The sequence below is a fragment of the Malurus melanocephalus genome, unplaced genomic scaffold, assembly GCF_030028575.1.
Source record: "Malurus melanocephalus ecotype Western Australia unplaced genomic scaffold, MMel_1.1 scaffold_465, whole genome shotgun sequence".
Classification (NCBI taxonomy): domain Eukaryota; kingdom Metazoa; phylum Chordata; class Aves; order Passeriformes; family Maluridae; genus Malurus; species Malurus melanocephalus.
In genome coordinates, this window is record NW_026623697.1 from 442933 (window position 1) to 456364 (window position 13432).

Genomic DNA, 13432 nt, shown 5'->3' on the forward strand with positions numbered 1-13432 from the left:
CAGCTCTGCCAGAGCAGGGCAGCACCCCCAGCTCGGGGAGCCATGGATGAACCACAGCCATGCATCCAAAAAACCCCTGGCTTAGCTTTGTTGCCTCCCTGCAATTTAGAGGCTTCAGTTAAAACCAGAGCTAGAAAAGCCCCAGACTTCTTCTAGATTTTGGGATGGTTTTACCATCCATGCCACAGACCCACTGAAACCCTGAAGATCCATCCTTGGGTTTGCTGGAGCTGCTGAGACTGAGGTGGGACACAAGGAGAGGAGCCAGCAAGAGCACCCAGCTCCTCCCCAGCTCAGCASCAGCCCAGCTCCAGCCTCACAGCGCAGCATCCCCAGCTCCCAMCTGGACAACGAGCCCCTCCAAGCTCAGGTGGCCTCCAGCTCATGGGTGGCAGGTGAGGGAGGCTCCTTGGTGGCCACAAGCTGTGCCAGGCTACAGGAGATGCCCACTCTAAGCCACCATCACCTCAGGACACCCAAACACGTGCAGCACGTTCCAGTCACCCACTGCAAACCACCCGTTCCATCTGGTTTCTGTGCGATGGTGAAGGTTGGAAGAAAGCCCAGGGTGGATTTTGAGGAGCTGCTTGTACCMCTGGAGCAGGACCCAGCCACCCACATCCCATCTCCTGGTGCACCCTGCACCCTCCAGCCRTGATTATTGAGCACAGGATGAGAGTCACCCCTGGAATTACTGCAACCACGAGTCCCATGACCCCTTCCTTGGCTCCTCTGCCCAGGAATGCCCACTGCTGCTGGTGCAGGAGGTGCCAGGCACGCAGCAGCCACAGTGATGGGCACAGACATCCGAGTACCAAGCTGATGATGCAGCTTCTATAAAAAGAAAGAAATCCGTGTAAACCATGCCCATACCAGCACTTCCCAGGGAAGTGTGAACTYTCCTGGAGCTGTGGGATGCCACAAGGCTCCTGCAGCCTGGGGCAGGATTGAGGTTGGGAGGAACAAGCCCAGAGCTGGGATTTGTTTGTTCTGCTGCAGTGAAGCGACAGCACACGGGGCAGGCAGGAAAAGATCCTGAAACTCAGCACCTCCAATCCTGGGGTCAATTCTGGGCCCCTCACAACACTGAGAGGCTGAAGCGTGTCCAGGGAAGGGAACAGAGCTCAGGAAGAGTCTGAAGCCCCAGGATTGGCTGAGGGAGCTGGGAAAGGGGCTCAGCCTGGAGCAAAGGAGGCTCCAGGGGGACCTTGTGGCTCTGAACAACTCCCTGACAGGAGGGGCAGCCGGGGGGGGTCGGGCTCTGCTCCAGGGAACAGGGACAGGAGAGGGAACAGCCTCAGGCTGGGCCAGGGGAGATTTAGTTTGGATATTGGGAAAATTCCTTCATGGAAAGGGTGGTCAGGCACTGGCACAACTGCCCAGGGCAGTGATAAAGTGACCAACCCTGGGGGGATTTAAAACCTATATGTATGTGGCACTTGGGGACAAGGCTCAGTGGTGGCCTGGCAGTGCTGGGAGAACAGCTGGACTCGATCTTAGAGGGCTTTTCCAACCTTTCCAATTCCATGATTTTACCTGGGGATGCAGGAGCCCTCCGTGCCACGAGGCAGCACTGCTGGGATGCTGGTGCTCCCCCGGCCAGCCTCGCTGTCCCCAGCCTGTCCCCATCATCCCTGCTGTGTCCCCAGCCTGTCCTGTCCATCCCCGCTGTGTCCCCAGCCTGTCCCATCCATCCCCGCTGTGTCCCCAGCCTGCCCCGCTCCTCCTCTCCAGCTGCTCCAGCAGCACCTGACACTTCCGAGTGCCATATGAAGGTTAATTGTGCCACCTCATAACGAGGTCGTTGAGGCTCATATTCAGGTGGTGGGGACTGGACTGAGCCCTTGGTTAAGCCCCGATGGTAAAGCAGCACAGCCGGGACACCCCAGCCTTGTCTCGGCTCCTTGCGGCCGAGGGCTTTGGGGCACACTCTGTTCCTGCCGCTGGTCAGGCACGGGAGAGCTGCGGGCAGTGCCCGGTGCTCAGCCCCTGGAGCTGGCCCTGGCACGCTGCMGCCTCTCCTTGCGGCCTCAGTGACAGCCAGGAGACGAAATGTTTAAAATAAGCCCAGCAATGCAGGGGCTGCGTCACGGGTTGTTGCGCCTCCGCTCCAGCTCCGCCGTCCCTGCACTGSGATGGGAATATTTGGGCTGGCCCTGCCCCCTGCCAGCCTGGCCAGTGTCAGCCGGGGAGCAAAACCAGTGCCCAGCACAGGAGAGAGCACTGAGAGGTGCAAYGCGTGCGATCCCCTCCCTTTCCCTGTGTAAGGTGTGAATAACTCCCTGCAGAGGAGGAAGCCCTGAGCTGGGCTGCGGGCAGGGGGTCAAACCTCCCCTGTGGGCGCCCCTGCTGCTCCAGCTCCTCCAATTCCACGCTGCACCCCCTTCCCAGGCCCAGGGCGGGGTTTTTGGAGTGTCTGTGCAGTCCCGGAGTTGATCCTCATGAGTCCCTTCCAGCTCGGGATGTTCCGCGATTCCTGTCCCTGCACACAGATCTCTCTGTTGCTCCGAGGGAGGCTCAGGCACCGGTCCCGTTTCCACCCGGGGGAGATGCGCTGTCCCCACCCCCGACCCGAGGATTTTGGAAAGCGTTGGGAAGGCAGCACTGAGTCACACGCAGCTGCAGCSCCGGGCAGGCTGGGGGGGTCACGGCACCCCCGGAGCTGTGGCCGGCTCTGTGGGGTGACCGCGCCCCCCTTTTCTCTCCCCAGCATCTCCAGCAAAGAGCTGACCGAGCTCATCGAGCGCCTGCAAAAAAATGCGGACCAGGTGGAGAAAAACATCGTGGAGACCGACTCGCGAATGCAGAATGTAAGCGAGGCACGGTCCCGCAGCCGCGGGCTCCTCCAGCAGCCCCGTCCCCCTGCCCCTCCTGCCCCTCCTGCCCCGGCCCTTCASACTCCCYGSGCTCTCCCCTCCTTCCCTGYGGCACACGCGGGTGGCTGCCCGGCCCTCGGTGGCACCTGGGCTGTGATGATCTGTGAGGTGGGATGCTGGGGTCCCAACAGGGAGGGTGCAACAGGGCCCCAAAATTCCGCCCTCTGCAGGGGAGTGGTACTCTGCAGAGTGGGCATGTGCACCCCAGCAGGGGGCTGGGCTGGGGGAGGAGAGAACCAAAGGACACATCCCAAGGTGAGGCAGCCCCACAGCCCTTCCTCGGCAGGCCAGGCTGGATGGGTCTTGGAGCAGCCTGGGAGAGTGGAAGGTGTCCCTGCCCATGSACCTGGGTGGCCTTTAAGGTCCTTTCCAACCCAAACCATTCCATGATCCTGTGATAGGAGAGGGGACAGCCAAACACATCCCAGGGGGATGGGAGGCAGCAGAGCTCCTGCCCATCTCCATTCCGAGGGACAGTGGGGTGGGGTGACCTCCTGGGTGCCCTGGTGACCCTGTCCCCACTGCACAGGACCTGCACAAGATCAAGGCRTGCCAGCTGGCGCAGTACAAGGAGCTGACAGCACAGAAACTCTCCGAGTCTGACAAGCTACTCTACGTGCTGGATGGGGACGCCGCCGTGGCCCGGCACATGAAGCACCCCCAGGGGGACATGATCACAGAAGAGTGAGTGCCACRGGGGTCACCTGCCCCCAGAGCCCTYGCAGGAGGGGGAGCCTCCCCAGGGCTCTGCTSGGCTGCTGCCTGCAGTGRGGGGGYCACCAYGGGCTCCTCTGCATCCCAACTGCCATCAGGGCACGTGGCCCACGGCCACTCTTGGGCACATGGACCCGAGCTGGTGGCAGCGAGGCAGGGTGACACCCGCTCGCTGTGCCCACGCTCTGCACCCAGTGCAGCCTCCCCTGAGCTCACAGCCATGGGAGCAGCCCCTGGCAGAGGACAGAGCTCAGGAACCTCTGCCTTCTCCCTCCCCAGCCCACCTGGGCTCTCCCCTAAGGGCAGCCAACCATCCCTGCGGCCTGGCAGAGGATCATCTTCCCCCACCGAGGGTCATGCCAGCCCATGCCCAATCCTGCATCTCACCCTCACCTCTCCCTTCCCGCAGCATCCGGCAGCTGAAGGAACGAGTGGCAAACCTGCGTGTGAAACACGACCAGATCTACAACTTCCCCCTGCAGCACATYGAGCCCCAGGTCAACTGGTCAACAGTCATCGAGGAGAAGCAGGTACCAAGGGGGCCACCAGGGTCACTGCCTGGCCAGGAGCACCAGCTGGGCACGACCTTGTGCAGCTCCCCATGGAGAAACTGGCTCCTGGAAAACTTCAGGGCAGCTTCACCCTGCGAGCAGCACACAGCTGGGTGGCCGGAGAGGGGCAGAGGTGATGGCACAAGGCCAGCTACTGTGGCCCCAGGGACCAGTGCTTGAGGTGGTGCTGGTCCTGGCCTCAATGTCCCCAGTCTCCACCTGCTTTAGACTTCACTCTAAAGCCCCTGTTTTTTATATTATTTTTCATTTTATCGCACTCCCTGCATTCTTGCAGCCAGAGAAGGGTCAAACTCCCCAGACTGGTTTTGCCATGGTGCCCCCCAATATAGCTGATTTAACCCACATGCTCTGGGGTGCTGCAGACACCAAAGCCCACCCAGGCCCAGCTCCATGAGCAGTATCCCAGGTTTTGGGATGGCCCTGACCCCATTCCCAGCTCCTGATCCCATTCCCCCATGGCTATTCCTGACTCCTGACCCCATTCCCCCATGGCTAACCCCAGCTCCTGCCCCATTCCCCCATGGCTAACCCCAGCTCCTGATCCTATTCCCCCATGGCTAACCCCAGCTCCTGCCCCATTCCCCCATGGCTATTCCTGACTCCCGACCCCATTCCCCCATGGCTAACCCCAATTCCTGTGTGCCCCAGGATGCGTTGAGCAGCAAAGGCTTTGGGACTGACCTGCCGCTGGTCAACAGCCAGGTAGAAGAGCACAACATCTTCCACAACGAGGTCATGGCCATCGGGCCCCATATTGTCAAGGAAGGCAGCAAGGTCAGYTCTGGTGCCCCTCTCCCCGCTGCCCTGTGGGGTCAGCCCTGCCCTGAGCCATGGATGGAGGGGAGGGCAGCCCCCCATCTGGAGCAGGTTTGGGTGGGTGCCCAGATCCTCTCCCATCCTCCAAGCTCAGCATCACACACCAGCTCTGGCCTTACAATGAGGCACATCCCATAAACCCACATCCCCTTCCATCCTAAACCCCCATCCCTCTGCACCCTCGAGCCCTGCCAGACCCCCTGCTCTCCAGACACCGTTCCTAACCCTTGCCTTGCTTCTCCTCCAGGAAAACCTGAGCGACTTCCAAGCCAAATACCAGAAGCTGCTGGTGAGAGCCTCCGGGATGCTGGGGAAGGACCCTCCTGCGGGGGCCCCTTGTTGGGGTGACCGGGCACCCCTGGGGGACCCTCAGGGAAGAGTTTTGTGCTGAGCTCTCCCTGTGCCCCTGCAGGCCGGCTCCCAGCAGCGGCAGCAGGACCTGAACTCGCTGCAGGATTACATGCAGCGCTGCACCAACAAGCTYTACTGGCTGGATCAGCAGGCCAAGGACAGGACCCATTACGACTGGAGCGACCATAACCTGGATTACCCCAGCCGGCGCCGCCAGTACGAGGTCTGTGCGCTGCCGGCAGCCTGGCCCTGCTCGGGCTGGTGCTGGGATAGGGGGAGTAGGGGGAGCTGGGCACGGGGCCAGGGGGGCTGGATGGGGTAGGAAACACTCCTTCCTCTGTGCCTCAGTCTCCCCCAGCCCATGATGAAGTGTTTGAGATCGCTGATAGCACAGCGATGGCGAGGTTAATCCTGACCTCTGCCAGAGATAATAATGGGAAGGGTGACAGGTCCCTCATCCTCCTGTCCCTTATCACAGYGCTGGCTTGGCAGGAGCCACATCTSAGCAGCATCTGCAAGGGAAGGGAAAGGAAAGCTGCACTGGGGGAACAGCACACTTTGTGCCRTGGAGCTGCTCGGTCCCAGCCCACAGCCAGTCCCCTCCCTTTGCCTGGGGATCGATATCTCACCTCTCTCCATGCAGAACTTTATCCACCGGAAGCTGGAGGAGAAGGAGGAGGCCATCAACAAGCTGCACGCCGATGGGGATCAGCTGCTGGCCCAGAACCACCCTGGGAAGAATGCCATCGAGGTGAGCAGCAGGGATGGGGCSCAGCTCCCCACCCACCCTGGAGCACTGGAGATCCACCCAGCCCTTCTTCCGAGCGGGACCTGGGGCCAGCACTACCTGTGACTTCAGTTCCTGGGATGCCAAGTGGGAAAAAGACTACACAGATGTGTAAAGACCCCTGGAGGAGCAAAGATAAACCTRAGGAGCTCTTCCCACCTTCCTCACTCCTGTGGCAGTTTCCCTGTGCCCACCTAGAGAGGACAGATTATGGTGGGAGGATGGACATGAGGATCTGCCACGTCCCCACAGCCTTGGGGACACAAACCGGGACACCCAGGGGTGTTCCCATGGGATCATCCCAGCCTTGGCTCTTCCCATCCTGTTTCCCCTGAGAGCATCTGGGTGGCTCCAAAGGCAGCTMGGTTGTTCACTTAGGATATCTGGGATTTTCTGGTGAGCACTTCAGGCTCCCCCTTGCTGTGGGGGTCCTGCTGATGTCCCCCTGCCACCCCTGTGTTGCAGGCTCACATCGAAGCCGTGCACGCTGACTGGAAGGAATATCTGAACCTGCTGATCTGTGAGGAGAGCCACCTGAAGTTCATGGAGGACTTCCACCAGGTACCACATCCCTGGGGCAGCAACCTGTTGGAAGCCAGGGAGCGGGTGCTGGATTGTAGCAGATCCCAAAGTCCCACAAAAACCCCTAATATCCTGAAAACAGGGTAAAAGAGATCAGGTCCTCTAAAACCAGGATTTTTAAGGCTAGGAGAGCACTTTGAGCTGACAGAACACAATGCAACMAAGGTCAGTGGTTGCTGGGCCAAAGCATGACCTGCAGAAATCTTCTGCTGTGCACTGAGCTCCATGAGCCATGGTTGGTGTGAGCATCCTTGTCCCCAGGACAGTGGAGACCCCTCACCCCCAAACACCTCTGCAAGCAGACCTTGCAGGCTSTGCTGGGAAGCAGAACAGCTCCACGTGGGAAATCCCTTCTGCCACAGGCAGAGCTGCCCCTCGGGGAGCCCAGCACAAGGGCTGAGTGTCCCAGGGGAGCTGGGCAGACAGATGTCTGCTGGATAAATGGCATCCGACAGCCGGGGAGGCTCTGCGGGGAGCAGGTCGGGCTGGATTCCTCTCCCACAGCCTGGGCGTGTTCACCGCCCCGTGAGGCTCTTGCCAAAGCTGAGCTGCGGTGCCCAGCCCAAGCCGAGCTTCTCGTGGGGCTGTGCCACAACAGCTGCCCCGGGGGATGGTTTGTGTGTGGAAGGGCTTGGCTCTCCCTTCCCCTGGCGCTGGCAGTGGAGGCACCGAACACGGTGGGGATGCTGTCCCGGCCAAACGAAACAGAGGGCGGGGAAAGGTGGGGCTGAACAACTCTGACAGGGATGAGCTGCTCCCGGTTGGTGTTTCCTTYGAGCTGATGTCCTGAGCACGGGAAAGAGCAATTCCTTGCTTTTCTCCACCCATTCAGGGTGTCCAGATGCTCCTGGTGGCTGAGGGAGGACCATGGAGGTGTGCTCCATGTTTCAGCAGGACCCTCTCTCACAACAGATTTTTCCTTTCTGCAGTTTCAGAAGGACGCTAAGGATGCTCAGGAGCTTTTAAAGAAGGTGGATACAGACCTGGACCAAAAGTTCAGCCCGGAGTTCAAGGACCGATACCAGCTGGAGTCTCTCCTCCGGGAGCTGGATGTGAGTGGTGGTGCAGGCAGTACTGCAGGGGAGGCAGCAGCAGGAACCCGTGTCACCACGGCACTGGCAGAAGGACATCCCCGCCCGTGTGGGCACCTGGCCCAGCCTTCTCCATGGGAGCAGCAGGGCCGAGCTGCTGCCACCCCCTGTGCCCGGCCTTCCCCCGGCTCTTCCTTCCCCTCTGGCTAGAGATTGCCTCTCCCCTAGCAACGTAATTGCTCACTGGGCTGGTTTTTATTTGTTCTCTCCTTGAGTTAGTGCTCTTTAAGGGTGGGAGGGTAATTAGACCTGCTGCCAGAGGAGGTTGTGGAACTCGCTGTGCTGCCGGGAGCGCGGCTGGAGATCGCCCACCTGGGACGGGCTGTGCTGAGCCTGAGCCTGAGCCTGAGCCTGAGCCTAAACCCAAACTCAAACCTAAGCCAAGCCCAAGCCTGCTGTAGCAGCCCAGCTGATGCAGGTGTCCCCGGACACCTGATAGCCCTTCCCAAGAGCTGCCCCGTCTCCCTCTGCATGCTCCATCCCACTCAACATCCCGGGATCTCCACCTGCAGGGCTGGAAATGGAGCCACTGATGGAGAACCTTGTGAYAGGGCTGGARTCAGAGCTGGGAGTGGGGCTACCCAGCCACGCAGGTGTGACCATGCACCAGGGAGCCCTGTCSCTGTCCGTGGGCATGGGGCACAGCCCCTGCTCTCAGGCTGGCTGCAGAAGGAGGGAGGAGAGTGCAGGAGCACTTGGAGCAGGAGCACTGGGCTGCAGGAGGGGCTTTCAGTAGCACCAGAGCAGGAGAAACYGCAGTCTCTGTCCCAACTGTGTGGAAAAGAGCTCCTCCCTGGCTGTGGGAGCCCGGGAGTTTGTCTTTGCCCCGTGTCTCACTGGTTCTTGTTGTCGCCCCATGCCAGGACCAGGAGAAGGCYTTGGACAAGTACGAGGCCGTGGTGAAGTCGCTGCAGGAGCGCAGCCAGCAGGTCCTGCCCCTGCGCTACCGCCGCGAGTCGCCAATGCAGCCCATCCCCGTGGAGGCTCTGTGCGAGTACGAGGGCGAGCAGGTACCGCCATCCGCMCCCCGGGAGTTCTGCTGGGGCCTTTTCTGCGGGGACACGGGGATGGGAGCGGCTCTGGGCAAGGAGCGAGCTCTCCCGGTGCCCGGCAGCGGCGGGTCCTGCAGCGGGAGCGGGGCAGAGGTCGCGTTCGGCCCGGTGGGAAGGGCGGGTTTCGCAGCGGAGGAGCAGCAGGAGGGCTCTGGGGGAAGCGCRGCCTCTCTGCCTCTCACACACCCTCGGGAGGTTGCGACAGCACCGCTCTGTCACATTCCCACGCTCCCAGCGCTGGTGGCCCGGCGTGTCCCTGACCAAAGGAACAGCCGTCCGCACCTGCCGATCCCACATCCCTCATCCCCGCCGCCACCGTGCCAGCCTCGGCAGGGCTCCGTCGGTGGCCAAAGGGATGGGACAGCACAGCGGGCAGCCGCCCCGGGAGTGCCAGGGCGGGACAGGAGCCAGCAGCTCCAGCTGACTCAGCTGCYGGCTTCTCCGGAAAGGAAAGCACAGCCCTGGAAACGCCTCCTCATCTCTGTCCGAGTGGGAATTCGCTCGCCGGGGCTGTCGCAAGCGGCATGGCTCGGTGCCGGGAGGCTGCGGGGAGGGAGGAGCAGGCACATGAGTTTCTGGCAGGCGGCAGCGGCTCGGAGGAGCCGGGAGGAGGCACTGGGGGTGTGCCGGGGCTGCCTCCCCGGTTCCTGCCGTGCTGCTGTGACCGGTTCGTGTCGCCCAGGGCCAGATCAGCCGCGGAGCGCACTACACCCTGCAGAGGAACAGCGGCGACCTTTGGGAGGTGGCCGACAGCGCAGGAGCCACCATCAGCGCCCCCGGGGTCTGCTTCATGATCCCCCCGCCCGACCCTGAAGCCATCGCCCTGGCAGAGCAGTACGTGCCCCCTCCGGCGCTCCCCTTGCCCAGCCCCAGGCCCTGCCTCCGGCGCTGCTCCCCTGTCTGGCACCCGGGGCTCCTGCCCTAATTCCCACAGCTCAGCCCTGCCTTCTCGGCGCCTCAGGCTTCCTCCAGGAGCGATTCCTGCCGTTCCTGCCTCGCCCAAAGGTCCCACCTGACAAAGCGGGGTCGGCTCAGAGCCATCCAGGTGCCCCCTCCCCTGGGGCCATTATGGCAAGGGGAGCTGCCACCTCTTCCTCAACGGGCAGATACCTCCCCCCTGCTCTGCTGAAGACACTGCTCTACCCCAACAAGGGGTGAAGGTGCTTTTCCCCACATCTGCTGTTGGATGCCTCGAGCGAGCAGCCCCCACAGCCCCTCCAGAGCTGGAGCTCTTTCCCGGAGCAGCGCCGGGATGGTGACAGGGTGACGGGCCGGGATGGTGACAGGGTGACGGAGGCGCTGAGGGTCTGACTGACCTGCTGCTGTCCCATTTGCAGAATTGCCAAGCACTACGTGACCGTGAAGGAGAAGACCAACAACTGCAAGAACGTCCTCCAGCAGCGTTACGAGGGGCTGAAGGCAGACAGCATTGGAGGTGCGGGGCGRGAGGGCAGCCTGGGGTGCAGAAAGGCTTGAACTGAGGTGGTGGGACATTTTATGGGGCTGTCTCCACCTCCTAAGGATCCTGGGGACGAGAGGACCCCTACATGCGTGCAGGGGCAGAGCCACCAGGCTGCGGACCCCAGCGGGGCGATGGTGTGACACTCCCCGGCGGGACTGAGCCCACACCCAGCTTCCAGCAGCTTTAACCTGGTGTSCCCTCGTCTTCCAGATGCTGCATCGGTCCGGGGGCGCCAGCTCCTGGCAGGGCTGGAGAAAGTCAACAGCGACCTGGACAAGCAGGAGAAGGCGATAACAGCGAACCTGCGGCCGCCGCTGGAGCAGAGCCGGGCAGTGCAGGACAGCRCCGAGCGCTCCAAGGACCTCAAGGCAGGGGCTGTGCAGCTCGGGGGTGGTGCCACACAACGACCAAAGGGTCTCCGGGGGGGTTCTCAGTCACCAGGAGTGGGCTGTGCAGCTCGGGGGTGGTGCCACACAACGACCAAAGGGTCTCCGGGGGGGTTCTCAGTCACCAGGAGTGCTGAAAATGCTCCCTGAGCGGCCCTGTGAGCAGCCTCAGAAGCCAAAATCTTTTGCCCTGCTCCTGTCCCAGCTCAGTGGAATGGGGAAAGGTGRCAGCTGCAGGCTGTGAGGAGAGGGKAGCCCTCAGGTTTGATCCTGCCCWGGGTCTGAGCACAGCAGGGATGGTGATTATGCCACCACCATCACCGACTCCGAGGGGAATAGGAAAACCCCTGTGGTGGGGGGCAGTTTCTCCTTGGGGACCTGCTCCTGCAGGCTCTGGTAGCATCCAGCTCCATCAGCCCCCTAATTAAGGCAGGCTCCGTGCCACAAACCTGCCTTGCTTTAGGAGGAGGTTCAGGCCCTGGTTTCAGCACTTGCCCGGGGCTGTGTCAGAGCCCAGGTGCCACCACAAGTGAGAGCAAATTGCCCCAGCTCCCTGCAGCACTGCGGTGTCCAGGCAAGGATTCATCCCAGAGCCAAAGGTCCAGGTGAATCCAGCAYGGAGCTGCTGGGAACCGCTCCCCAGCTGCAGCTTCCTCACTAAAGAGAGACAGSTCAACAGAAAGTCAGCCAAAAATATCCTTCTGTGCCCTGCAGGGCTGGAAAGCACCTTCATCTAACACAGATCCTCAGCCCTGACTTCCCTCCTCCTGCTGGACAGCCAAGGGTGTCTCCTTTGCAGCCTCCAGGCCCTAAAGGTTTTGTTYCCCCTGCAGAACATCACCAACGAGGTCCGGAGGATCGAGCCTGAGAAAGTGAGGAAGATCCAGGAGTGCGAGGCGTTCATCGAGTCGGTGCCCAACACGGGCAGCGCCAGCCTGGTGAGGAGCAAGGTGGACAACACCAGCAGGAAGTACGAGCGTGTGGTGCAGCTGCTCAGCGCCGCCCAGGAGAAGTGAGTGAGGGCTGAAACCACAACTGGAGCGCTGGAATGAGAGGAGGAAGCTCCAACACCTCCCTCCCGTGTCCCTGCAGGGTTGAGGTGGCCACAGTCCTGGAGAGGAGCCTGCAGCAAGGCCGAGACCTGCTGTCCACCTACGAGAACAAGCTGGTGACAGATGACACGGTACCGGAGGACCTGAGGGTGGTGGACAGGAAGAGGGAGGAGCTGCTGGTGAGTTCCGTGCCCCATTGACCTGCTCTACATCCAAAACCACTTTCCAAAAGCTGTGCTGACTGCTGCTCCACTCACCAGCTCCCATCTGCTGGTGACAGGGTGGCCTCTGCCAGCTGGGGCTGAGAGCTCACTCTGACTGCAGTGACACCCACCTGCTTCAAACAAACCCCTCCCCAAATCAAATCAAATCAAATCAAATCAAGTCAAATCAAATCAAGTCAAATCAAATCAAATCAAATCAAATGCCATTTGAAGTCCTGTGATTTGACAAAAGGTCTAATGTAGATTCATTCCCTCTCTACTCTGCCCTCCTGAGACCCCTCGCACGGAGCTGTGTTGGATCAGGTCCAGAGAAGATGCTGCAAGGGCTGGAGCCCCTCTGCTCTGGAGCCAGGCTGGGAGAGCTGGGGGTGCTCACCTGGAGAGGAGAAGGATCTAAGGAGAGTTCAGAGCCCCTTCCAGGGCCTAAAGGGGCATCTAAAACAGAGGGAGAGAGACTTTTTTACACAGGCAGGGAGTGACAGGACAAGAGAAATGGTTTTAAACTAAAAGAGAAAAGATTTAAATTAGATATTAGGAAGAAATTCTGCTCTGTGAGGGTGGGCAGGCCCTGGCACAGGGTGCCCAGAGCAGCTGTGGCTGCCCCTGGATCCCTGGCAGTGTCCAGGGCCAGGCTGGACATTGGGCTTGGAGCAGCCTGGGACAGTGAAGGTGCCCCTGCCATGGCAGGGGTGGAATGGGATGAGCTTTGAGGTTCTAACCTAAAACCTTCTGTGATTCTTTGAGAAGTGAAGGATAAAAAAAAAGCAGCTCAGTGGCCTGTTATAGGAGAGAAGGACCTGGCAAGGCTTTGAGAACAGTTACTGCTAGGAAAAACTGCCCAAACTGGCAATTCTTCCACTATTGAAAGACTAAGAACTGGCCAGGCCAGATTTTCTGTGCTCCTTCAGCTTTTCTACAAAATCCCAAGTTCAGACTAGCAGGGGACAGCTTCCACTGCTCCTTCCAAAGCTGCTGCACTGGCAAGAGCAGGATCTAAGCCTTGCACCAGGAGCAGAAGTTACTTTGAATGGTCACAGTAAAGGTCAGCAGGTTGAGGAGGGAGGAAGAGGTCACTTTTCTCCCTCTCAGGTTTATGAGGTGGCTCTGCTCACCCTGCAGACCTTGAGCTTGGTTTTCTCCACAGCCGGTGGCATTGGTGCAGCTCAGCCCTGCAGCTCCAGTGCAGGAGCTGACGTGGCTGACAGCAGGGACACGAGCCTGGCATGTGTGAAACGCCAGAGAATCCCTCTCTCCTGCTCTTTCCCTGCAGGCCATGGGCAACGAGCTGCAGTCCAAGAAGTTCCTGCTSAGTGAAGCGGAGCAGAACCTGCAGAGGACCAAGACGTGCTCCAATGCCCTGGCCAGCAAGTTCCAGGAGCACTGCCCCGACATCGAGCGCCAGGAGGCCGAGCTCTATAAGCTCAACCAGCGCTTCAACAACCTCAGCAAGCAGATCGAGCACAGGTG

The 13432-nt window shown here is 60.6% G+C and overlaps 1 protein-coding gene across 1 annotated transcript in view; it reads left to right on the top strand.

The window, feature by feature from the left end:
* PPL (periplakin) overlaps positions 1-13432 on the top strand; it is a 28252-nt gene that overhangs the window by 6940 nt on the left and 7880 nt on the right. The window contains exons 2-17 of the mRNA XM_057380668.1: positions 2711-2810; positions 3406-3560; positions 4000-4120; positions 4811-4936; positions 5226-5267; positions 5391-5552; positions 5973-6080; positions 6582-6677; positions 7628-7750; positions 8653-8799; positions 9524-9675; positions 10179-10276; positions 10514-10671; positions 11523-11701; positions 11782-11920; positions 13236-13429. Of these exons, the coding sequence (XP_057236651.1) occupies positions 2711-2810; positions 3406-3560; positions 4000-4120; positions 4811-4936; positions 5226-5267; positions 5391-5552; positions 5973-6080; positions 6582-6677; positions 7628-7750; positions 8653-8799; positions 9524-9675; positions 10179-10276; positions 10514-10671; positions 11523-11701; positions 11782-11920; positions 13236-13429 (2100 nt within the window). The remainder of the gene's footprint in view (positions 1-2710; positions 2811-3405; positions 3561-3999; positions 4121-4810; positions 4937-5225; positions 5268-5390; positions 5553-5972; positions 6081-6581; positions 6678-7627; positions 7751-8652; positions 8800-9523; positions 9676-10178; positions 10277-10513; positions 10672-11522; positions 11702-11781; positions 11921-13235; positions 13430-13432) is intronic.